This window comes from Cervus elaphus, chromosome 12 (genome assembly GCF_910594005.1).
Source record: "Cervus elaphus chromosome 12, mCerEla1.1, whole genome shotgun sequence".
Classification (NCBI taxonomy): domain Eukaryota; kingdom Metazoa; phylum Chordata; class Mammalia; order Artiodactyla; family Cervidae; genus Cervus; species Cervus elaphus.
In genome coordinates, this window is record NC_057826.1 from 36,785,658 (window position 1) to 36,811,741 (window position 26,084).

A 26,084-nucleotide genomic window follows, 5' to 3' on the forward strand; every position below is an offset into this window, starting at 1 on the left:
GACAGACCCTTTACCACTCAGCCACTGGGGAAGCCCCAATATAACAAAATATTGAGTACAGTTCCCTGTGCTATACAGTAGGTCCTTGTTGGTTTATTTATATTTTAAAAAACAGGGGAAAAAAGGGACTTCTCTGGTGATCCAGTGGTTCAGAATCCACCTTGCAATCCAGTGGGACAAGGGTTCGATCCCTGGATGGGGAACTAAGATCTCACATGCCTTGGAGCAACTAACCCCACACACAACTATTGAGCCCAAGCACAACTACTTAGCCCACACGCCACAACTACTGAGCCCACGCGCCACACTAGAGTTTGTGTGCCAAAGATTCTTCATGTAGCAACAAAGACTTGACTCATCCAAATAAATAAATATTTAGCCAAATAAATAAATAAAAAGGAAAAAAAATCATGCAAATTGATAATCACAAGAAAAGACTGACAAGAAAATGTATACCTGGGAAGTGAGACTGAGTGCTTGGGGAATTTATTTTTCACTTTATTCTTTTTTGTAACGCTTGAAAAATTTTAAATTTTTACTTAAACACATTTGTCTTTAGGCTAAAGAAAAACAAACCCATTGGCATGTAAGTATGCATGAATGCACTTTGACTTAGGAATTCGTCTTCCAGGAATGACATACACACTCACGTCAACTGAGCTGCATGTGTACAAAATGAGGTATGTTAAGAATCTATTTATCAAATATTACATATAATAGCAAACAAGTGAAAACAATAAAAAAAGTGATTAGTAGGAGCCTTGTAGCATGGAATATTATGCAGCTGAAAAAAGAATCGAGCTCTTAATGTTTTAATGAGGAATCATCTATGTGAAAAAAGAAAAGTACACAACAGTATATATGATATGTTAGCATTTGTTGCCAAAAGAAAGAGAATATATAAATAATGATCTGTATATGCAAACTCTGGAAGAATATACAAAATACTGATAAAAACAGATTGTGAAGGAAATGGGTGGCTAGGAGACAGGGATAATGTTCCACTATACATGATTTCCACCATGTGAGTAAGAAGTAGAAATCATTTTATATCTTTTTAAAATTACTAAAATAGGGCAATGTAAAGTACATTTAAAAATAATTATTATATAAAACTAGTGTTGACACTCAGAACAATAATAGAAAGAAAATACATGAAATTTTTCTTAAGAAATCAGATATTAAACCTTTAAGTGTTATAAGTTAAAACAACCTGGAAAATTGTTATCTGGGTCAACTCATTGCTCAAAGGTCCCAGGCAGTTCAAGTATATTGGACTTTGATACATTTTTATTCTACCTCATAAATTGCAACACAGAAAACTATCTGGCAGTAAAATAAGCTGCTTCCCCAAAGACATCTCATTAATGTAGCCAACACTCTAAAATTCTGTGAATCAACAGATGTTAGAATAAGACAAAAAACACAACAACTCCTATTTAAAACTATGAATCACCTATTCCTGACATACTAATTAACATACTTTAAAGGAGACACAGCAATAAGAAAGAGAGAAAAACCAACTGAAATACACAAAGCTATGGAGAGACTACCATATCAAGTCTAGGCTCTAAGCCCCGTAAGGACATGACTACTTTACATTCCATGTCACATTTACTGTCGCACTCAGCAGAAAGGCTGGCATATAGTATGTACTCACGTATTTATGGATGGATCTGTAGAATGAAGTTAGTTAGGCTGAGTAAGGAAAGATAAAAGGGTATATATACAATTAAGAAGGTTAAGCTAAATGTGAACAATAGGTTACTTACTAAATCCCGAAAAACAAGACTAGGTTAAAAGAAAAGAATTAAGCCAAATATAAGACTGAAAACACATAGAGTTTCTTGTTAAGTTATAACCGCTGACAGCAAAATATACATATATAAATAATATAAAGAAAGAATAAATAACAAATTTTGAACTGTAAAATTTCAGGTACTAGTGGTTGGCTCCTCATTTTACGAAGAAATAGAACTTTAATTCTCTTTAATTCTTTTTAATTCTCTTAATTAATTAATTCTTAATTCTATTTAATTAATTCTTTTAATTCTCTTTAATCCTTCTCAAACTCTTCTGGAAAAAAAAAAAAAGAACTTTAATCATGTGTCCAGGTTGATGCTAGCTAACAGTTAGGACACCATAGTTTTAAGGGTACCTAAATAAAATTTTTAATATGAAATTATAAAGCAGTACATTTTGTAAAGATTAACAGTTATATGAAATTATAAAGCAGTACATTTTGTAAAGATTAACAGTTATACAAGTTAATGACACAGAGATGTGATTGCTTATGAAGATCTAAAACCAGTAATTAAAAATTCTTTCAAAACACTTTGTAATTAGGTTGGCCATACTTTCCTGTTTTCCCAGATAGCCCCAATTTATGCCTATTATCCTGTCATAATTACTATCAGTGTCCCATTTCACTCTCAAAAGTGTCTTTGTCTTTTGGATGATAAGATACATTGTGACCCTAGGAGGTCTTCCAGATAAAATACTGGATGCCCGGTTAAATCTGCATTTCAGATAGACAACCAATTTTTGCATATAAGTATGTCCCATGCAATATTTCAGACATATTGTCATCTGGAGACAGCGAGAGAGCTTGCAAGTTAAATGTGCCAACACCCACATCTCAGTGATCGTTTTCCTAAACACTGAGAATTATCTTTTTGTGAACTTTCAGACAAGGCAAAACCATATTCAAAATAAAGTAAAATGAAAGTCAAACTAAAGCATGACCTTCTTGACAAGGAGGATTCCCCCCTGAGAAGGCCCGAGGCCCTTGCAGCCGAAAACTGTTTTCCACCACACAGTTTTCACCCACATGAGTAGCACAAAGGACCCTAATGCCTGCCCATAGTTAAGAGTAATGGGATTCAGTTGATTCCTAGAAATTCTCAAAATGACATATTAGGATACTGTTACCAAAGATGTGGCTTATTCAGTAATTAATAGGAATGTGACTCATATTTAGTTTCCCTGGTGAAAAGCAAAGAATTCATCTGTTATTTTTTTATTCTAATGATCTGTCAAAATGTTTTCTAAACAGAGCACTGATAAATGCAAAAAAGAAACTAAATTTTGAGTATATTTTTAGGACTGAGATTTATAATTGAGAAGTATAAGGCACAGGAACATATATAACTAAAATTTCCAAAAGTAGACATATGATCATTCTGATAAAACGAACAAAAAGTTCTTTCACTGTGAATAAATTAAACTTTGGTGAAATATCATGAATAGACCTAATTAGTGTTTAAAATTTTTTCGTAGTATTTTAAATATGATGGAATGTAGATAAATGCAGGCAAGATATTGTTTTCTCCCACATTTGAGAGAGAAGGAAGTTTTCAATCAACAACCAAATTATGATTTGCTCCAATCTTCTCATTCTTGACCTGTTGCCCTGGGTTGGTATCTGGTCACATAACATACATTAAAATTTTTCAAGATGAAAGGAGCATACAACATGTGGATTTTTCATTTTCTAAAAGAGACTCAGGAACTTTCACAACTGAAACCCTAGTTTCTGTGAAAGTTACTATCCTATTCATCTTAGATAAACTTGACAAAATGGAAATTTAGCATAGGTAAACTCTTGAAAGAGATTTTTATGGAAATTCTAGAAAACCTATTTTATAGTAGTTCTAACATAATTTGCTTCTTTATTCTACACACAAATAATTGTATCACTCTACTTGGCTGAATGATAGCATTGGAGGATGGAGTAAGATGAATGAATATGTGTTTTGTAACACTCACTTGGGTCATTTCATTCAGCTGAAATACAAATGCTTATTATGATCAATGATCTAACAAAGACCAAAATATACCCTAAATTTCACATAGAGAGGACAAACAGTTTTGATTTGAAAAGCTAATAAATAGTAAGAATAAAAATTAAATGGAACAAAACACAGATGATTATCAAGTTTTGATAGTACTATAATAGATTAAAAATGTTTATTGTACATTTTAACACATCTGTAAATTGCCAAATGGTTTTCCAGGTGGTACGGTGGTAAAGAACCCATCTGCCAATGCAGGAGATGCAAGAGATGCAGGGTTGATCCCTGGGTCAGGAAGATCCCCTGGAGTAGGAAATGGCAATCCACTCTAGTATTCTTGCTTGGAAAATTCCATGAACAGAGGAGCCTTGTGGGTTGCAGTCCATGGAGTCTCAAAAGAGTTGGATACAACTGGGTGACTGAGAGCACATGCAAGTAAGTTGCCAAAACTAGATGTTTTCAAGATTCATATGAAAAATACTGAGTCCTTCTCTGACATCCTCTGTTATTCTCCATCATACTACCTTATTCTTTCTCTTTACAGCATTTAATATAATTTATGATTATGTTGTGCTTGTGTATATATTTACTGTCTTGTTCCCCGCCCCCCCTAATATTACCCATTCAACAGGAACTTTCGAGCATCTATTCAGTGAATGAGTAACAATCTACTTCAACTATGTAAACCACACTCAACCCAAGCATATTTGCTTTTTTATGAGTGCTGCCCAGATGTACTGGCCTGTCATAACCATTATCTTTGCTATGATGCCAATAATGTCTGTTTCCCTTGAGGTATACACACTGTCTTGCTATTGACTCAAACTTAAATAGCAAACATCTAAAGTTCAGCTTTCAGAGGCCTGTAAAAAAGAGTAGGGAAGGAGAATGGAGATATAGTCTCTTCCATTTCCTTTTATGCTATTTTTCTTTTCTACATTCTTCTAAAAGCAGATAGGAAGGAAAAAGAAGGAAAAGCAGTGGGCTGTACTGGATTTGCCTAGGACTTCCAAACTAGTATTTTTATTTCATCTCGTCCACAGATGAGGATGAACTCAGGACAAAGAAGACATCTCATAGGATTTCAGGGGCCCACAGTTGCCACCAGGATACTAAAAGCTAAACTGCAAAGAATGTATCTTTGGATTCTCTCACTTCCTACTCTAAATCACCTGGTTTTCTGCCTTTGACCACTCCCTCCTCCCCACACCCACAGTGCCCAGTGCTCTTGAGTCGACTTGTGGCTATCCAGTGTTGACTGATGTCTTATACCTGTCCCATTTCTAGCACGTACCTATACTTTTCCTATATATGTTCATGTAATATGAATTAACGTTTAAGATGTGAACATGACAAACAGGCATAACTTTTGTCAGGGGTGGGAGGAAGTTGTTGAAATGAATCACCAGGGAAAAGAGAAGGGTTTTTTTTTTTTTTGGCTGCATGTATGGGGAAGAAATTTGTTTAGCTGAATACTTTCTGTTCCTTTAGTAAGTATCAGGGGAAAAATAACAAATTATGTAGAATTAGCATTATAATCAGACAGTTACCTCAGGACAACCACCATCTAGTCAGATCTGCAAGGTCTGTGCTCAGTAGAATGACACATTGCTACAAAAGATCCCTGCATGTCACTTCACAGTTAACCTAGGCTGAGGTCTGCATTACCAAAGTTAATCTTGCATTTTATTTCAAATACAGACAACTCTGCTTATTACAGTCCTATCACATGGCCACTATCTTTATCTAATCCTTGCAGACTCTTCAGCCCAAGAACTGGAAGAAAAGCCAAATAAAGTCAATTACCCTCATAATCCACAGAGGATAAAAGCAGAAAGTTTTCTGCCCCCCTTTGGAATAGCATGTCCCCTGAGACATAATGCTATTCCTCCTGAGGATTTGTGGGATTTCTTCTACAGTGTGGCTTCATGAAGGTCTAAGTTTTATTAACATCCAGAATAAGATGACATAACCACAGTCAAATAAATCCAGGCATTTAAAAATAACTCACATACCTTCTCACAAAAGAGCTGCCATTGCAACTCACTGAAATGTAAGAAAGAAAGAAAAAAAAGAAAAAGGAGAAGAAAAACCTGAATGATTTTATACAACCTGTGAGTTCACAAAAAGGACAGAAAGCGCTAACAGAATGGAACTGACTCCTGCAACAGCCAGCTGGGCTTACCCCTCAGATCTGAAACTACCTCTCTCTCCTTGACTGAACCATTTTTGCTAAAATAAACTTTGTTATACTGCCCCAAATGTTACTAAAGACCTGAGTTATAAAGCACATCTTTAAAAATTGTTAATCATGAGGGTGAATCATGTTACTTTTCTCCTACTACCTCGCTGAGATAGCTTTGCTGAAAAAAACAAGAATTTTCATTGGGGTCGGGGGAGGCAGGCAGTTTTGAAGCATAGAGCATTTTGAAAGATAAGGAAAGTCTGGAAAAGATGACAAACTGGCAGATAGAAGAGGGAAGGAAAAGAAGGCTGACACTAACTTTTAGTGAGAATTTACTCTGTGCCAGGTATCACGTTAGGAACTTATACGACCTTAATTATGTCTTTTTTTTTTTTTTAACAATTCTGCAATAAAAGTACTATCATCCCTATTTTACAGTAGAAACCCATAGTTAAGTCAAGTCACTCTCCCAAAGGTCATACAGCTAGTGAAAGAGCAGATCTCAGATGTGGGATCAACCCCTGACTAAGATAAGGAGAAGAAATTCCCTTCTGACTAGTTTCTTAATTAGCCTGAAGGACCTACAAGCCAGGCTACACAACTCAGCTATGTTACTGTAAATAAATTTTTAGAGTTTGTGAGTATAAACCGATTCAGAATTATAGATAAATGCTTTCAAGTCCCAAATAGTTTTGTCCCAAAATTTAAAAAATTCTCCTACTCTCAGTTTGGAAGTTGGTTTAACTTTGAAAACAAATGATTTAAGGATCACTAGATTATCTGTTTCAGTTTTCACATCCATATTTACTCAGCTTTGACTATGTAACAATTGGATGAATGATACCTTATACAGCACTTATTAGTGCCAGACCCATAGAGTTTCGTATTTTATGTTCTTGTCCCTACTTAATTCATGGTCTAGAAGGAGACACTGTCTCATAAAAATATCTATAAATATGTGATAAATGCTATTAGACATGTATAAAGTGTTACAGAAATGGTAGGGACTTAACTGAAGCAGAAGATATTAAGAAGAGGTGGCAAGAATACACAGAAGAACTGTACAAAAAAGATCTTCATGACCCAGATAATCACGATGGTGTGATCACTCACCTAGAGCCAGACATCCTGGAATGTGAAGTCAAGTGGGCCTGAGGAAGCATCACTACAAACAAAGCTTGTGGAGGTGATGGAATTCCAGTTGAACTATTTCAAATCCTGAACGATGATGCTGTGAAAGTGCTGCACTCAATATGCCAGCAAATTTGGAAAACTCAGCAGTGGCCACAGCACTGGAAAAGGTCAGTTTTCATTCCAACCTCAAAGAAAGGCAATGTCAAAGAATGCTCAAACTACCGCATAATTGCACTCATCTCACACGCTAGTAAAGTAATGCTCAAAGTTCTCCAAGCCAAGCTTCAGCAATACGTGAACCGTGAAATTCCAGATGTTCAAGCTGGTTTTAGAAAAGGCAGAGGAACCAGAGATCAAATTGCCAACATTCTCTGGATCATCAAAAAAGCAAGAGAGTTCCAGAAAAACATCTATTTCTGCTTTATTGACTATGCTAAAGCCTTTGACTGTGTGGATCACAATAAACTGTGGAAAATTCTGAAAGAGATGGGAATACCAGACCACCTGACCTACCTCTTCAGCAATCTGTATGCAGATCAGGAAGCAACAGTTAGAACTAGACATGGTTCCAAATAGGAAAAGGAGTACGTCAAGGCTGTATATTGTCACTCTACTTATTTAACTTATATGCAGAGTACATCATGAGAAACGCTGGGCTGGATGAAGCACAAGCTGGAATCAAGATTGCCAGGAGAAATATCAATAAACTCAGATATGCAGATGATACCACCCTTATGGCAGAAAGAGAAGAACTAAAGAGCCTCTTGATGAAAGTGAAAGACGAGAGTGAAAAAGTTGGCTTAAAGCCCAACATTCAGGAAACTAAGATCATGGCATCCAGTCCCATCACTACATGGCAAATAGATGGGGAAACAGTGGAAATAGTGGCTGACTTTATTTTTCTGGGCTCCAAAATCACTGCAGATGGTGATTGCAGCCATGAAATTAAAAGACGCTTGCTCGTTGGAAGGAAAGTTATGACCGACCTAGACAGCATATTAAAAAGCAGAGACATTAGTTTGCCAACAAAGGTCCATCTAGTCAAGGCTATGGTTTTTCCAGTGGTCATGTATGGATGTGAGAGTTGGACTTAAAGAAAGCTGAGTGCCGAAGAATTGATGCTTTTGAACTGTGGTGTTGGAGAAGACTCTTGAGAGTCCCTTGGACAGCAAGGAGATCCAGTCAGTCCATCCTAAAGGAGATCAGTCCTGGGTGTTCACTGGAAGGACTGATGTTGAAGCTGAAACTCCAATATTTTGACCACCTGATGCGAAGAGCTGACTCATTTGAAAAGACCCTGATGCTGGGAAAGATTGAGGGCAGGAGGAGAAGGGGACGACAGAGGATGACATGGTTGGATGGCCTCACTGACTCAAGGGACATGGGTTTGGGTGGACTCTGGGAGTTGGTGATGGACAGGGAGGCCTGGCGTGCTGCGGTTCAGTCACAAAGAGTCGGACACGACTGAGCGACTGAACTGAACTGAATTGAAAGTGTTATGAGAAGACAAAAAGAAAATAAATTTAGGGTATGATACTACTAGTATCTAATTCTTATCCATAGACACACACCTCTAGTATGCTGCCTTTGCATAGGAAAGGGTGGCGGGGAGTGGCATATTTTTTTTCTTATACTTTCAAAAGGAAATGCTGGAAGGACAGACAGAATGTAATTAGAATGGTTGCTAATTAGGAGTAGGGCAGAAGGATGGGTTGGAGGGGACAGGATGAAAGCAAGGCTTCTCCGAGTAAATCTTTTCTTTCAAAAATTAATTTTTGACTTCTGTGACAGTTTTACATATATACAAAGTAAATCAACAAAGAAAAATCCAACTCCTATCACCCATGCCATCAAAGCAAGACAAAATTCAACAGCACAGTAACCAAACAGAAGTTTCTTAGGGGGAATTCCTTCCGAAAAGTTCTTTAGGACCTGAATCCCCAAATCTTGGTAGTTGCGAGGTCATTAGAGGCATGCTGTCTAAAGGCATCCAACGTAAACATACCTTCCCCTAGAGAACTTGGATTACTTGTGAAGCTGTGGAATGTTATAGCACATGACGACAGCCACTGCTTCGGTTTATAGCTTTGTTCAACTCTACATACCTTTATTGCCTTTTTAATCCTCCTCAGATCATCATAAGTTTTTCTTTCATTACTTAAAAGAGCAGGATAATGAAATACGTTCTTATCTATCTATATCCTTGTAAAATTTTGGAATACAAAGAAGAAAAAGATCTCAAAAGGCCCTTCTAGTATGAGGGAGTGATTCTCTCCTTGGCTCTGGAAAATACTCACCTATTTGTATCATAATAATCCTCTCCCTTCTATTTTTTAGATGACTTAAAAAATTTAGATAAAATTCAAATGACAAAATTTACCACTTTAACAATTTTGAAGTGGACAATTCAGTGGGTTTTAGTATATGCACAGGTTGTGCAATAATTAAAGTACCGTTAATTCCAGAACATGCTCATCAGCCCGAAAAAGAAACCCTATAATGCTGAAGCAGTCACTCCTTTTTAAGTCTCTTTTTCTGAGGTTTTTAATAATATACTTCAGACTTTCCAGATCATTCTTTTATAGTTTTAAACTTTTTCTTCCTGTTTTTATTTATTTTTGTTCTGTATTCTGGGAGACTTTTTTTCTTTTTTACTACTGTTTAAAATTTTTATTGTAGCTGATTTACAATGTTTGTAAACTTCTTCTGCAGAGCAAAGTGACTCAATTATACATATATATATTTTCATATTTTTTTCTATTATAGTTTCTCATAGGATATTGAGTATCATTCCCTGTGCTGTAGAGTTGAATCTTGTTTATTCATCCTGTTATATAATAGTTTGCCTTTGCTAATCCCAAGCTCCCATTCTGTCCCTCCCCTACCCAGCCCCTACCCCCCCATCCCCTTTGGCAACCACAAGTCGGTTCTCTCTACCTGTGAGTCTGTTTGTTTCATGGATGGGTTGATTTATATCATATTTTAGATCTCATATATAAATATTATCATATGGCATTTCTCTTTCTGGAAGACTTTCTTGATTATATTTTCTAGACCTATTGAAAAAAATTTTTTTTTAAATTTTTTGTAATATTTCAATTTCAAAGAGCTTTTTCTACATGCTTTTTTCAAAATATTTTATTGTTTTACTATACTGAGTATATTAATAAGATAATTTAAGTCATTTTCCTCTGTTTCTTAAGTCACCTCTTTTTCAGGTAGGACAAATTTTTGTTAGTTGTTTTTTTTTTTTTAAACTTTCTTTCATGCTGCTGATTTTTCTCATTTCCTAAAAGATCCTTGGTTGTCTGTTCACATTTAGGGTAGAAGGACAGGACTATGCAAAAAATAAATGCTGGAAGGATAACACATAACTATTTAAAATAGTTATGAATAAGGGGTATACAGCAGGACAGACTGAGACGAGTGTATTACTTTAGCGTGAGTATGTGGGGAACCAAACTCTAAGGCTGCAGAACCCTGAATTCTAGGATGAGAAAGATTTATTTTGGAGCATCAACATTCACACTAAAAGCCTCAGCTTTCTCCAAACATTTGGCTCAGTTTCTTTCTAGAACTATTTTGTGTTCACATGGAGAGAAATGCAGACTGCCTGAGGGAGGTGGGGATGGGAAGAAGGTAGGGACATAGTGGACTGACTAGTAGGAGCAGTTTCTCATTTATAGCCATTCAGTTAATCTTGTTTTAAGCCCTAATTCTCACTTCTGCCATTTCTGTCCCTGAGTCTTCTTTGGAGTTCCATTCCTGCCCAAATGTACTCCAGGCTGCTGCTCCTTGGCCTGTTTCTTTCTTCAACCCACTCCCATCTACTTTCTGACTTCCAGAAATTTCCTGTTTATTGGTTACCCAGCCATTTGCTTTTCTTTGTTGTTTTGGTACTCTGTATTTCCTACTGAAACGTATTTCCTGTCTCAAATGCTGATTTCTAGTCCACCATCTTGAACTAGTCACTTTTAAGGAAAGGGAAAAATTTGACTTTCTGTAGAAATATACAGAAATACAATAGAACCAGTCAGTTCTTTTTTCTTTCATCTTTCCATAGCGCTTATAATCTATGACCAAATAAATATTAAATACTTATTTGACATTTAATAGAATTTCCATGATTATGTGTTCTTAATTTATCACTTGTAGAACCTTCTATGTTACTGTGCATTTCTAGGGGAGAATTCCACTGTTTTCATTAGAATTCCAAGGGATCTACAATCTAAAATGAATGTACTCTCTTTAGAAAATTAAAATCCCCATTCCATGATGCTATGTTTGAGTTCTGATCTTAAATTGCAGGAGTTTACATCACAAAAAGATTAAAGTTTGAGAATCATTTTGAAGCTGTTTACAAACCCCAAGGCAATCAGTAAACAAATGGATGTATAATGTGTGAGTTAGCAGTGGGAGTTTTTTAGGAACACATCCAAATGCATTGTGTTGTGCACTGGCTTAACAAATAACAGAAAGACCTTGTTCAGGGCTTTACCTCTCTTGTACAGCAGCTGAGGATGCTGAGATACGGGGATGCCAGATAATTTCCCTAAGTTATGACCTGGATAGCTACTTGGGATACAGCCATTCACGTACAACATCAAGTTTTACACCAGAAGACTCAGCTATTAAATTATATGAAACCTACATGTTAAGATTAGGCTAAAAAGTAACAAAGAAGGGGAGATACTGATTACCATATTAGCCCAAAGTGTCAATGTCTCTACAAAAGATGTTAATTCTGGTTCTTTAAGACCAGCTTTGCTGAAGCTACTTAAATGTCAATTTTTAGGTTCTAAGCAAATGCAAAAATTGGTCATATGGCACTTCATATACTAATTCAAGTGACTGTTCTACATGTATTTTAAAAATATGTAAAAATTTTAAAAACAAGCAAGAAGAAGAGCTGTGTGGATAACAATGTATGATTTTAACCTCTTTTAATTGAATATTAATATTTATTCAAAATAGGAAAATAAACTTTGTGTGCATTGTTAAAGAAAAAAAATCTATGACACTTGTTAAAATGTAGTAAAGAAGACTTTATTAAAGGTTGGAGGAAGCCATTGAGATTGGTACAGGAAGTCTTGCTGAAAACAAGCCAGGCTGATGAGACATCACCTGGGGATAACCTATCGAATATTGAGAATGGGGTTTCTGTTAAATTGGCTTGCCAAGGTTCTTGCTAAAACTAGATTTTACAAGGAAGAACACAGATGGGCTTGGGAGATGGCTCAGGAGGTTTGGTCAAGCAGAGAATCTTTGTTGTATTTACAGTTAATGGCCACAGTGAAGGTCAGCCATGCAGCATGTTATACAGATTACAGTAGTACCCCAAACCTGGACTACAGTAGCTTTGGTTGGAAAGCCTGAAGTGAAAGAAAGGAGTTAACACTCACTGATGAATTAAATACATATAGTTCTGCTTGGTTCAGTAAACTGAAGGTAAACTTTTTTTCTGTTAGCATCTTCAGGACACAGGGAACAACATTTGAAGATTAATGATCATCATATAAGTTTTTTCTTTTGGCTATGCCATGGCATGAGGGATCTTAGTTCCCTGACCAGGGATCAAACCTGTGCCCCCTGAAGTGGAAGCACAGAGTCCTAACCACTGGACTGTCAGCAAAGTACCTGATTACCATGTAATTTTAGATGTGTAAGCTATTTAGCTGAATGAACTGAATGTACCCTGGAAGATATATATCTGAAGAAATATATCTGAACAGCTTTATTTCCTAGGCCAATGCATAACACATAATGCATTTGGAGGTGTTCCTATTTGTCTATTTTCATTGGCTTTGTTCTAACAGGCTATCACCAGAAACACTTTAGTTAATCAAAGGTTATATAATTCATTGTGATTTTACTATAAAATTTTATAAATAAAGAAACGCCCAATTACTTACCTAAGCGATGAAATCCAAAGGTGAATCTTTTGGTTGGTGATTTTGAAGACAGCCACAAAGCAAGCAGGGTCAATATGATGGCACTTAGGTCAGTTAACATATGAAGTGCATCTGTCATGATTGCTAGGCTATTTGCAATGTATCCACCTTAGAGTAAGGGTGACAGAAAAGAAGGAATAAGTTAATTAAAATAACAAACATAAGCAATCAAACCCCAAATATGCAACATTTCACAAAACATGAACTTACAACTAAAGTTAACTAAATAGTTATCCTATGGCAATTAAGTCAAAGTATCCTGAAGTTTTATGTAAAACATTAACTATGCATATTTTTTTTTCTGGTGAGACTGTCCATTTCTAGAAGCAGGTTCTCTGAGGAATCAATGACCTTAAAAAAATTAAGAGGCACTAAAGGGGGGCTACCACAAGAGAAGTTTTATGTTTTAGCACTTCAGCTTTTACTCAGCCTACTAATTCTGCGGCTGCCACTTATTGCTTCAGATGTGTCCAGCTCTGTGCGACCCTATGACTGCAGCCTGCCAGGCTTCTCCATCCATGGGATTGTCCAGGCAAGAGTCCTAGGGTGGGTTGCCATGCCCTGCTTCAGGGGATCTTCATGACCCAGGGATCAAACCTGGCTCATATTATTTACCACTGAGTACTGTTAGTGAAATTAATAACCACCATATCTAAATATTATAATAAAGCTGAACAAAAGGTAGGTATTCACTAATTTGGGAGGGTTTGAACATAAACTAAAGAAATTCATAAGGTATTCAATAGTTCAAAACAAAAGATAAAAAATAACTGATTCTCTCAGATATAAATAGCAGTGTCTCCTAATGGATAAAAGATGGCATTTAGAAAACAATTTTTTTGTACTGGTTTTCCAGTAAATGATAATAATGTATATATTTCATATATTTGGGTGTGTATATCTATGTCTGTATATATAAATTTATATTTATTTTATATATATGTGATATATATATACACACACATAATATATGTACACTATTTATTATTATTATTTAGTTCCATTATGGTCAACCAATTTTCCTATCACCATTCAGAGAAGAAATTTTTATTATACAGAGTATTCAAGCTTGTATGTATATCACAATCACCTGGAAGGTTTGTTAAACTACAGACTTCTTGACCCCACTCCCAGAATTTCTAATTCAGTAGGTCTGGATGAGGCCTGAGAATTTACATTTCTAACATGTTCCCAGGTCGTCATGATGCTTCTGGTTTTGGAACCACACTATGAGAATTACTGTTACAGTGTACTGCAGAACTTCATGATCAGGATGTTGTGACACTTAAATGTGCTGAGCTATTGATTCCCCTGTTCCTGGGATGAGTGTGCAGAGCCAAGGACAGCAGAAGTAGGGCTGATGATCTTGTAGGTACATCCATTTACCCCAGTGTTGTCTATACAAAAACCATTTTTTATGTATTCCCTGACATGAAAAAGCTGGAAATCACTGAGAGAAAATACAGCTTGGTGGTTAATAGCATCAGCTCAGTTCAGTTGCTGAGTGGTGTCCAACTCTTTGCAACCCATGGACTGCAACACACCAGGCTTCCAGGACTTTGAAATCTCAGAGACTTTGAGCAAGTTACTTAATCATTTTTAAGCTTCAATTTATTCATCTATAAAATGAAGATAATACCTTAAAACCACACTGTCCAATAAAACTGAGATTTTGGAAATGTTCTATCAGTGCTGGCCAGTGGAGTAGCCACTAGTCACATGTGGCTTTTGAGAATTTGAAATATGGCTAGAGCAACTAAGGGATTGAATTTATTTTAGTTAGCCTAAAGAGCCACATGTGGCGATCACTAGCAAAGAAAGCAGAGTAAGGACCTCTGAAAATCATCTCCTCCATACAAGGCATGGAACATGGGCAAAAATTGTCCAAACCAGCTTTCGGAAAACTATGGAAATTAATTAAACAAAGGCTGATACAGGTAGCATTTATTCAAGGAAAAAGGCTCAACCTTGGTAAGAAGCTCAGTAGCTCTGTGGCATTTTAGCTTGCTTTGTACCCAATCTCTCCCTCTTCAATTCCATGGTAGCCTTGGAAACTGACAAGCAGTAACCACAGTGAAAACCTCAGCCGGACAGCCACTGTAAGGAATAGGATGGAGTTGAAAGTGAAAGTCTTAGTCGCTCAGTTGTGTTTGATTCTTTGTGACCCCATGGACTGTAGCCAGCCAGGCTCCTCTGTCCATGGGATTCTCCAGAAAAGAATACTGGAGTGGGTTGCCATTTTCTTCTCCTGGGGATTGAACCTGGGTCTCCCGCATTGCAGGCAGATTCTTTACCATTTGAGCCACCAGGGACATCCTCGATGGACTTAAAGGTCATTAAAAGCCCCACCGTTAGGAAATTGTCATTATTTGACCTGTCTGGTAATTCCCTCAGAGACTATACTTGCAAGGTTCTTTTTATTTGACTTGACTTGGAACTTGGCCCTGGTGCAAACCACAGTGAATGTTGGTTGAAAACAATCAGAGACAGTTGTTGAACACACCAGTTGCCTGAAGCAATAAATAAGTCTTCTCAAATTTTACAATGACATACCTTGGTGTGGTATTATTTTCATCCAATTTGGGCTTTTATTGACTCTGTCTGTAATTATATATATACCTGTTGGTTCTGGGAAAATTTCTTAAACTATGTTACTAATTTCTTTCTTATGCTTTCTCTGTTCCCCAAACCCCTATTATTTGGAACTTGAACTCACATACTAGTTTTCTTGCCTTTCTTCTCACATGATCTTCTTATCTCTCTGCTCTATTCTGTAAGAGACTCTCTTAATTCACCTTCTAATTTGTTTGGAGTTAAAAAATATTTTAATGTTTTTATTATTCAAAATCTTTTTTTCTACTCTGAATTTCTTTTTACGAATAGCCTATTCTTGTTTCATAGATTCATGATCTCATTTTATCTCTATGGATACTTATTCTGTTATTACACTATTATATCTGACTTTTCATAAACTTTCCTTAAACAAGTTTTCATAAGCTTTCCTTATTTTAGCCTTCCTCTTTACCCACTTAGAAGGGTACCTGATACAACCAATTCCAGTCCTGCTTAGTATTCTCTAGTGCAGTTCTCATTTGTAGTATTCAGGATCAGCAGTGTCAGCGTTTCCTGGGAACTTGTTAGAAAATTCTATCCCAGAACTACTTAATTAGGAACTCTGGTCCAGCAATTTGTGTAACAAGTTATCTAGGTGTTTCTGATGCACTAGTATGAACTGGATTGGGTCTTGGTTTTCCCCACTGCTTGTTTAGGAATTGGCTTTCTTGGGCCTATTTTATGTGATTCCTTTCTAGTTTGTGTTGCTATTGTCTCCTTTCCAGTTTTCCCCATCTATGTGGAGATAATATGTATATATTCCATATATGTATGTGGATATATGAGTATGTGTGTGTACATATATATATGTACACACACATACACATATATCTTTTTCATTCCCATGCAGCTGTTAGAGCAGTCAATAACTGTTACTAAATCCAAAGGATATTTTAGTTCTCATCTTATTGGGCCTCTCAGAAGCTTTAACTTATTTATTTCCAATTTGAAATACTCTTTTCTTCAGTTCTGGGATACTTGTTTGCCTTCTGTCTAACTTCTAAAGTTGTAGTTCCTCAAGACTTGAGCTCTCTAGATAATTTTTTCTATTCCTATGGCATCTACCTTGACCTCCCTTCTGAATGACAGACTTACATATAAGAGGTCACTAGACATTTTTGCATGGCTATTGCACATACCTGTAATACTTAACATGTGTAAAACAACCCTTGAGCCCATGCTTAAATCCTGTTCTGTATTTTCTCCCTTCCCTGCTTCATAAAGGATACACATTTCCATACACTCAGCAGGTTAGGTACGAAATTTCAGAATCATTCCTGATATTGCTCTCCCATCAACTCTCACATTCAACTCATTAGCTGTTTTGCCACAGTTACCTCTAGAATGTTTCTCAACCAGTGTATTTTTCTCCATCCACTCTATTTCAAGTCATAATCACTTCCTGTTGGGACTTCTGTGAAAATATACTTCCTTCTGCTCTTGAACCAGCCAATCCACTCTCCATATAAGAGTCAGAGTTATCTTTCAAGAAAGTAAATCCCATCATGTCAGTCTCTACTCAGAAGCCATCACTGGATCCCTGCTGTACTTAGAATTAAAGAATAGACTCATTTAAAATGGTCTATCAGGACCTACTTGATCTAGGCCCCTTACCTCTTTCCCTCTTACTTACTGTATTCTGGCCAAACTGGTCTTTTTAGGTCCTTTTAAAGAACTGCTGGTTTTAGGACTTTTGAACTTGCTGTTCTCTTTGCTTGAAAAAAAAGTCCTCCTCCAGTCCCTTTTCTTAAATAACTCCTAATATTCTTTTTTTGGTTTAACTGTATCTGGCTCATACATAAACCATGTCCTATTGATTACTATGTCCTATAGTATTTTGTTCTTTTTCTTCACAGTACTTAAAACCATTTGCATTTTAAATTTACTTGCATGTGTAACATCTGTGTCCTCCATTACAAGAGGACATAATGTCCTCCAAACATTAGATTAAATGTTTTAGATAGTAGGGATCATAATAGTTTTGTTCTCCATTGTATGTCTGGAACACCACAGCACACTGCCTGGTACAAGGTAAGTATACCAAGAAATACTTGCTGAATGGAAAGAACTGACCTTGACTAATGTCCCAGAGCAAACCCAAGATTCAAATCAAGTCTCCTCTTTCAGATTTTTAAATTATTTCATTTTAAAAATTACTCCATACTTTCTACATAAGATGCTTTATTTTTCAGTGCTTTTGCCACATTGTAATAAATGCTCTACTATATACAATTTAATTCTAAGTAACATTCTGAATAATATTGTTAATGTCTATTCTAAGTACTAGCATCTCTACAGTGTTTGACAAGATTTTCATACTTGAATATTAAGTTGGTATTTGAAAAGAAATGCTTATTGTAGCTTTTGCAAAACATCATTTACCAAGTAAGAGACTTAAAAAATGGTAAGTCAGGGCAATTATATCCTAGTAATTTTTATAGGTGTAAACTCTAATTTTAAGGGGAGAAATTGTGATTAAATGTGATTTAACTTCAAATATTAAATATTAACTGAATGACTCCATATTCATGTGAATTTGGGCATCATTGACTCAGTCTGCTGAGGTCATACCTTATCTGATCTCAGCTTCCACTCCTTTCTTTACAGTGTAAACATTTATAATTCTCGAACAGTAATTATTAATTAACAAAAATGTATTAGATGTATACTCTTTGCTAGTCCTTGTGCTGTGTGCTGGTAACTGAGCTTATATTTCAGTGAACACTGATATTACACAAGTGAATATACGAGCAAGATAGTCTGAGGGCTTTTAAAGTGGGGGAAGGAACAGGGGAGAAGAGACCTATAGTCAGTCAGAAAGGTCTCCAAGAGGTATCTTTTGAGATGAGACATGAATGACAAGAAGTCATCCAAGAATGTTTTGGGAAAAGGCAGTTCATATAAAGCTGTTTTTCAAATTGCGGGCTGTGACCCTTATATAGACCATGAAATCAATTATGGGCTGGACCATAATTGAAAAAACAGTAGAACACATCACATGATGTGCAACTTTTTAGTGATACATACATTTATACATATATGTATGTGTCTGAACATACTTACAGATGTATGCATGCATGCCTACACAGGTCACTATGTTAAGCATGTATCTTACTACAGTGAGATCAAAAAAGTTTGAAAGCCACTGACTTAGAGGGGCCAGTCAGTTTGAAGGCATTATGGGCAGGAAAAGAGCTTTGTGAGTTAAAGGGAGAAAGAAGGTTAGAAAGGCTGAAGTGAGCACTGGGGAGGAGTGGTATGAAACAAGTTAGGAAATGTACATAATTTTTCTGCACATAACCTCCAGCCAGCATCTTAAATCCAGACAGCTTCCTCTGTTTTCATCATGGTTCATCATTAAGCGAACACAGGAGGGAATTCCCTGGCAGTCCAGTGGTTAGGACTACCTCAGAATTTCAGCCCCTGGTCCAGGAACTAAGATCCCACAAGCCCCAGGGTGTGGCAAAATATAAAAAAGGAGAACACAGGAGAATAATGTCCTTTCTTTAATGTCACTTTATCAATTATCACTTAGATAAGTTAGCAGTTACACTAAAGTGACTCTGAAATTAATCTCTAAATGGAGAATGTATTTTATAGTAAAACTGCATTACTTGAATAATTAAAAAGTGAAAAAGCCAAATTCATAAAATCTGGGGAAGACCTCTGGCTTTCAGATCCTCCTTAAAATGAAAAACTTTGAGTTTAGTTAGTAGTATTTGTTGGAGAAGGAAATGGCAACCCACTCCAGTGTTCTTGCCTGGAGAATCCCAGGGATGGGGTCTCACAGAGTCGGACACGACTGCAGTGACTTAGCAGTAGTAGTATTTAGCTATGCAAATTTCCTGGATGTAAATACAAAAGGAAATAGTAAACAACCACTAAATTCAATTGTAGAGGGAAACAAAATCAAGACAATGGGATGTAAATCTTCACTTACTTAAGTGTCCTCATAATTTATTTAACCTCTGTGCCCTCAGATCTCTTAAAAAAGGTGGAGCAGGTATTCAGTAAGGTCCCTTCATATAGTAAAATGTTATTTTTCTAAGTAATTTTAGAATCATTTACTATTTTAAACGTTGCAAAAATTAACCTAGTGTTTTATCAGATTTTTTTTTTCTGAAACAGGAAGTTACATGGTATATAATGAAGATAATGTCCTTAACTTTACAGTAGATGACACAATGTTCAGAGAACTAGAAAATGTCAAAGTTATCTTTGGAAGTTTATGTTGTACCTAGGCTGATCTGCAGTTTGTAAGGCCTCGTCACATCACCAGATCAGTATCTTGATAAATAACAAGCTTCCTAAAAAGCAAGTTTAAACCCAAAAGCAGTAGGCAAGGTAAGTGGAAAGTGAGTTGGCAACACAACTCACCTACAAGCTCTCCAATCATGAAAAGCAAGTAAAGAACGGCAGCAATGGTCAATCTGGTTTTCACCTTTCTCTGTTTCAACAACTCTCTCTGCTTGCTGCAGTTGTCACAGGGGTCCGCCTTCAAACTCAGCTGACTGTTGGTCAAAGGTAAGTCATGGTCCAGCAAGGAGTCATCGTCGGCCTGGAGAGCCGAGTGCGCCCCGTTAGCAGGCCTTTCCGGGGTTTCGGAACCATCGTCGGCCACCACAACTCGAAGTTTGTTAAACCGAGAAAGCCCCTCGTCGCCCACCTCGTCCGAGAAGTCAAAGGCGCTGGTGTCATTTAAGAACAGCGGCGCATCATCCTTCCTCAGCATTGATTTGAGGCGCTTCCACGCGCCGGATCCGGCCATGGCACTGGCTGAGCGGCCGCGGCGCCGAGCGGCTGGGTGCAGGCGGATGGCCGGCGACTCTTACTTCACTCGAGAGCCAGTTCCCAGGGGCCCTGCGGCGCGTCCCTCCTCATCCTGTGGCAAACGGAACATTATAAATTATAGGGGGCCCGACAGAGCCCACAAGTTCCGAAGCCCCGGGCGGCGGGGGGCGCCGGGGCTCCGAAAGGGGGCAGCGCTCTACCTGGGGTGCCGCTGCCGGGCCGCCGCTCATCTCCCCTCCCCCGGCCGGCTCCGCGGGGCCGGTTCGCACATCTCGGCCCGGGGCCGCGAAGGAGCGAGGCGGTCCTCGAGCCTGCAGCGCCCGCCGCTCCAGGCCGGCTTCCCGAGTCTGACAGGTTCGGGGCCGGGCGCCCGCGGCCGCCGCCTCTCCCCGCCCTGCGCTAAGCCGCGCGCGTGCGCTGGAGCGGCGGCGGGCGAGCCGCGCCAGGGAGGGGTGGGCGCGAGGACACGCAGGCCGGGCGCGCCCTGCAGAGGAGCACGCGAGGGGCGGGGCAGGCCAGGGGCGCGCGCCGCGTCCCCCGCCCCTCACCCGGCTCTCCACCTCGCTAGGCTGGGAGGCCGGGTCGGATGGAGCTGGAGTCCTCGGGTTAAGTGGGTAGATTTCTACGGTCCCGCCCACCCGAGGTTGGGCGTTGCTGCCGGGAGTTCGCTCCGCTGAAGGACGGCCTAGACAATCTTTGAGATCTGAGTTTCGGATGCTTGGCGACATGAGAATGTAACCCTTTCTTGCTAAGTTGAGCAGCTTTTCTGCCATTAGAGTTGTTGCCTCTCTGGCAAGTTGGCAAAATTTGCTGCACAGTCAGATCAGCTTGGAGAGGGCAAGGCTTGTGGTCGTAAGCAGTTCAGTGTCCTGCTTTATATTTACTGTTGTTTTTCAGCAAATATGTGTTATCTGTGTGCTCCCTATCAGGTTCCTTTTGCCACCAAGGTATTTACAGTATGGACTAAACCCAAGCACAGGAACTATAGTAGGTAAGTCCCCTACATACCAACCTTCAAGTTGTGACCGGTCAAAGGCGTGAACTTTCAAAGATGCGAACATGCTTTCCATGCTTTCCCCGCATCTAATCCATAGGTTAGTTCACGTGTCTGCATATATTATCATATATGTGCATCCTCTGCAAGTGCTTGCGCTCTTGTGTACTTTACTGTACAATACTAGATAGAGTATAGTACCACAGTATCTTTATTTTAAGCTCAGGATGTCCGGAAGCAAATTTAACAGCAGCAGTGATGTAGCTGGTTTATAGTACTACCCAGACATCACTGGATCTTTTTTTTCCCCCAAGAATGTAGATAGACTTGAATCCAGCAAGGAATCAGAACCTGTGCCATTAATGTCAGGTGTGAGTGAAATTACAGTTTGCCCTCCCGTCTCCTGTTGCTGACAATCCTTCAGCGCTGTCAGCTCCCACCTCCTCTCCCTCCAGTCAGTAACTCTTCTTGCCTGTTCACTCAGCGCCGACCCTGGTATGCCAGCTGTGTACTGTACTACTGTACTTTTCAAGGTACTATAAGATTAAAAATGTTTATTTTTGTGTTTGTTTTTATGCATTATTTGTGTAAAAAGTATTATGAAGTATTATAAACCTATTACAGTACAGTACTATAGAGCCCATTGTCTTAGTTGGGTACCTAGGCTAACTTGGTTGGAACAAATTGGACTTGCAAACGTGCTCCCAGAATGGAATTCATTTGTAAGTAGGAAACTTACTGTAGAAGTATCTGTATTGGCTGTTGATTTTATTTAACAACAAGGTTTAAAAAGAATTAAGTTTTTAGTAGTAGCTTCTAATTTAGATCTAATTTTAATGACAAAATGAAATGACAGTAAGCCCCACCTCCTGCTTCTCTGGGGATTCTCTGGATGAGTCTTAGGGGATTTGGAGGCCTTAAAACTACATGCAAAATTTTGTGGGTATATGTGTTTTCTTGAGTAAGTCTGTTGGCCTTCATCATATTCTCAAATGGGGTTCAAACTCAAATAAGATGAAAACAACAGCACTGTTAGGAGAACTCACAGATCAAGACCCTAGCTTCTGCTTGGAGTTGAATTGTAGTGCAAACTCCTATTAATCCAGTGTTTATAAATATATTTTAACAACAATCTATATGAATTACCACATTTTAAGTTACAGAAAATACAATAATACAATAAAAAGTCATATGAAACATCATTTTCCTCTGAAGATCCAGATGACACTTTAGAATCTTGAATGTCTCAGGTGCAACTCACCTTTGAATGCCCACGATATTCCTACAGAACTGCAGTCATGAGAGTCAGATTAGGAAAACTGGATTATCGATCCCCTAGTTCCCTAGACCCAGAGTATTTAATAACCAGGGGACTCCGGTCATTATCAACAGAAGGAAGAAATTTTCCTGAAGGTCGCTTCCTTAATTCTAATATTAATCCATCCAGGTTGGGAATAGTTTATTTGCTGTTAGTACTTTTAGTTTGTTATATTGCCTGAAATCCTACTAATGAGAAATAACAAATGAATAAAGTATTTCAGGAATGTGATCACTCTTTAATAAAAATTTTGCAAATGAGATTCCATTAAGGAATGGAGATTGATGTTTTTAAAAACAAGATGAGGCAAGAACATGTGTTTTGTTTGTTTGTTTTTGATATTTACAGTAAACTTTGTTGGGAAGAGCTAAAATATGGTAAGTTTTGGGGTAAGTTGTTACACAGCAATAGATAGGGCTAATATAGTCGATATCAACTTTCGTCTGTTCCAGAAAAGACACCTCTCTTATTCTTTTATCACATGGACTCTTGTTCCTAGGCCTACCTTGAGTTAGTGGCATGATTTCTATCGTTGAACTTTAAAGGGGGCTAAATAAATAGATTTCTGTGAATAGTCTTCGAAGGTAACCACCATTTTCAACCTTTTGTCTACATATTCAGAGTTTATAACAATAGATAAGTCAGCTTTTGAAACACAACCCATTTATAAGCAGAGTGCTTCCTGCAAGTATGCTAGCTTTTGATCAGTATGCCATTCTTTTATAAGAGACAATACTTCTTAATACTTTGCCTGGGCAAATGGAAAAAGTTGTCAACCATTTAGCCTATCTCTTAACCAGGTAACCTATAACATACAGATGGTTTAGGTAATAGCAGAGACCTGTCAATTCGATTTCAGGACACATATCTCAGGGCAGTTAACTGGAATAGATGCGAAATATCCTATGTCAAAACCTGTTTTCTGGCCCAGATATCTCTTGGAACAAATGACAGTGCTAAGAGTAATACTACAGGTAACATTTACTTAAGGCTTGTTTATGTCCCAGGTACTAGGCAGGGGATCTGATTTACCTGAGTTCATTTAATCCTTATAGCATCACTCGGATATAATCACTAGTGATACAAAGCATGGGTGTGGGAGTCAGACTGCTTGTGTTTACATCCTGATTTCCCCACTTAGAGTCATATAATCTCTGGCAAACTGTTTAACCTCTTCGTGCTTCAATTTTCTTACCTATGAAGTGGGAGTGATGATCATACCTGCTTCACAGGGCCATAATAAGGATTAATGCATATAGAGCATGTAAAACTTAGCATACCTAGTTCCTAGCACATAGTAAGCGCTCTATCAATGCCAGTGATTGCAATCTTTTAAGTAGATGGAGACGTAGAATCTCAGGGAGATTAGGTAACTTGGCCAGAGTCGTGCTGCCAACAGAGCAGGAACTCAGTTCCAGATCAGTTTGGTTTCAGAGCTCAAGCACTTAACTATCACTCTACACTGTCCCTCTTGGTTTCTTTCTGCATAAAAATGGAATAATCTGCAGAAAAATATCTAGACTTCTTGGGATATGTTAGGAGAGATCTCTGTTTCATACATCAAAGATTTGCCAGCAACTTGAGACCTCTGCATTGTCCTGTGAAATCCAGTTTGGGAATGGAATGGGGAAAAGGTTTTTTGTTTTTTTTTTTTAATTGAAATGTGGAAAAGGTGCTTCATCTACTTAGTTGACAGGTTCAGATGCTGCATATTCCCCATCCTGAGAACTCTTTTGTCTGTTGGAGTATGTGGCTGTAGGAAGTTCCTATAAGATGTCTTTGGAATGTGTTCCCGTACCTTTTTCAGGAGGGGATGAAAGCTGTTGGATGGGTATGAACAAGAGTTAGTGATGTGATACACAACTCTGGTGAAGGTAATGCTTTCATCTTTCCGTGGATTACTCAGTAACACAGTGGCTGGAGATTCAGTTTAACCTCTCCTCCAGGGGAGAAGAAATACCAGAAATAGATTACCTAAGAACAGGCAGTTGCCTTCTTGGCCAGGGAAGAGATAAAGGAGATCTCTGGCTCTAGAGACCATCTACCATTTCACCAACCTGTGAGCCAAACGTACTTTCAAACAAGTTCGTTGTTTTCATATCTTTGTTTCTGTCTTTAAAAAATTTTTTAAATTAAATATTCCTATGGATTTCTCTGATCATGTCTGGCTGAAATGAAAGGGAATAGGAGGTCCCAGCTGGGACAGTAATTTAAGAACTAAGCATTGGATTTCCCTCTAGTCCAGTGGTTCAGTTCCCTGGCCAGGGAACTAAGATCCTGCATGCTGCTCTGCCAAAAAAAAAAAAAAAAAAAATTCTTGAACTGAATAAAAATAAAAATACAACATATTAACTTAAAAAAAAGTATATATAAAAAAAGAACTAAGCACATCAGTCCTGAAGTTTGGAGGTTGTGACTGGGCTGGGGGACTTGAAGATGAGGGTGGAATTTGGAAAACCTGGTTTCAGCTTCTAATTTTGCCATCTATTCACTGTGATCTCTAACAGTGTACTATTGCTGAACTCATTTTCTTGTGTGTTAATAGTGGAAAATAAAATTTGTCCTACCGAAAAAAAACAAAAAAAACAAACAAAAAATTTGTCCTACCTGTTTCATAGCAACACTGTAAGAATCCAATGAGATTTTGAATGTGAAACATCCACTGAACCTACTTTGCTAGTGAGACCTATTAAAGACCATGCCACCTAAATCAAATTGCAAACCAGGGGTACAGGCGAATGCTGGTCATCAGATATCCTTCTTAGGATTGCTACACTCCATTTTTGGTTTTTTAAACATGTTTTGACTCACTTAGACCTCTTGATCATCACCACATATGTTTCACTGTTTTTTTGTTTTTTTTTAGTTCTATCAGCTTATTGCTACCAACCCATCTCCCTCCACCCTTGTGCACACATGCTGTCATGTAACCCCATGGACTGTAGCCCGCCAGGCTCCTCTGTCCCTGGACTTTTCCAGGCAAGAATACTGGAGTGGGTTGCCATTTCCTTCTCCATGTTTCACTGTTACAATTACTATATTTCTCTCCCAGGCTCTGTGTGCCCATAGTAGCTGACATTGTGCTCGGAGCAGAAACACTGTAAGTACATGTAATTAATAGATGAAAATATTTTTGTTATAGAGAGTTCATCCATGACTTTAAATTCCTTTCTAACAAACATTTTTATGTCTTTAAGCTAGCATGTAAAGTCATTTGTAAGAAATTTTTACTGGGAAGGTCAATATGTCTCATAATGACTAGAGATTATTGATATGCTAGTAGTTTGTATTTATACTAGACTCA

The 26,084-nt window shown here is 37.9% G+C and overlaps 1 protein-coding gene across 1 annotated transcript in view; it reads right to left on the reverse strand.

The window, feature by feature from the left end:
* Nucleotides 1–20,842, reverse strand: part of SLC30A4 (solute carrier family 30 member 4) — a 28,266-nt gene extending 7,424 nt beyond the window's left edge. Inside the window, exons 1-2 of the mRNA XM_043920063.1 lie at nucleotides 20,055–20,842; nucleotides 13,026–13,172 (exon numbers count right to left, since the gene is read on the reverse strand). Coding sequence (XP_043775998.1) covers nucleotides 13,026–13,172; nucleotides 20,055–20,445 — 538 coding nt within the window. The 5' untranslated portion in view covers nucleotides 20,446–20,842. The remainder of the gene's footprint in view (nucleotides 1–13,025; nucleotides 13,173–20,054) is intronic.
* Nucleotides 20,843–26,084: the final 5,242 nt, after the last annotated feature.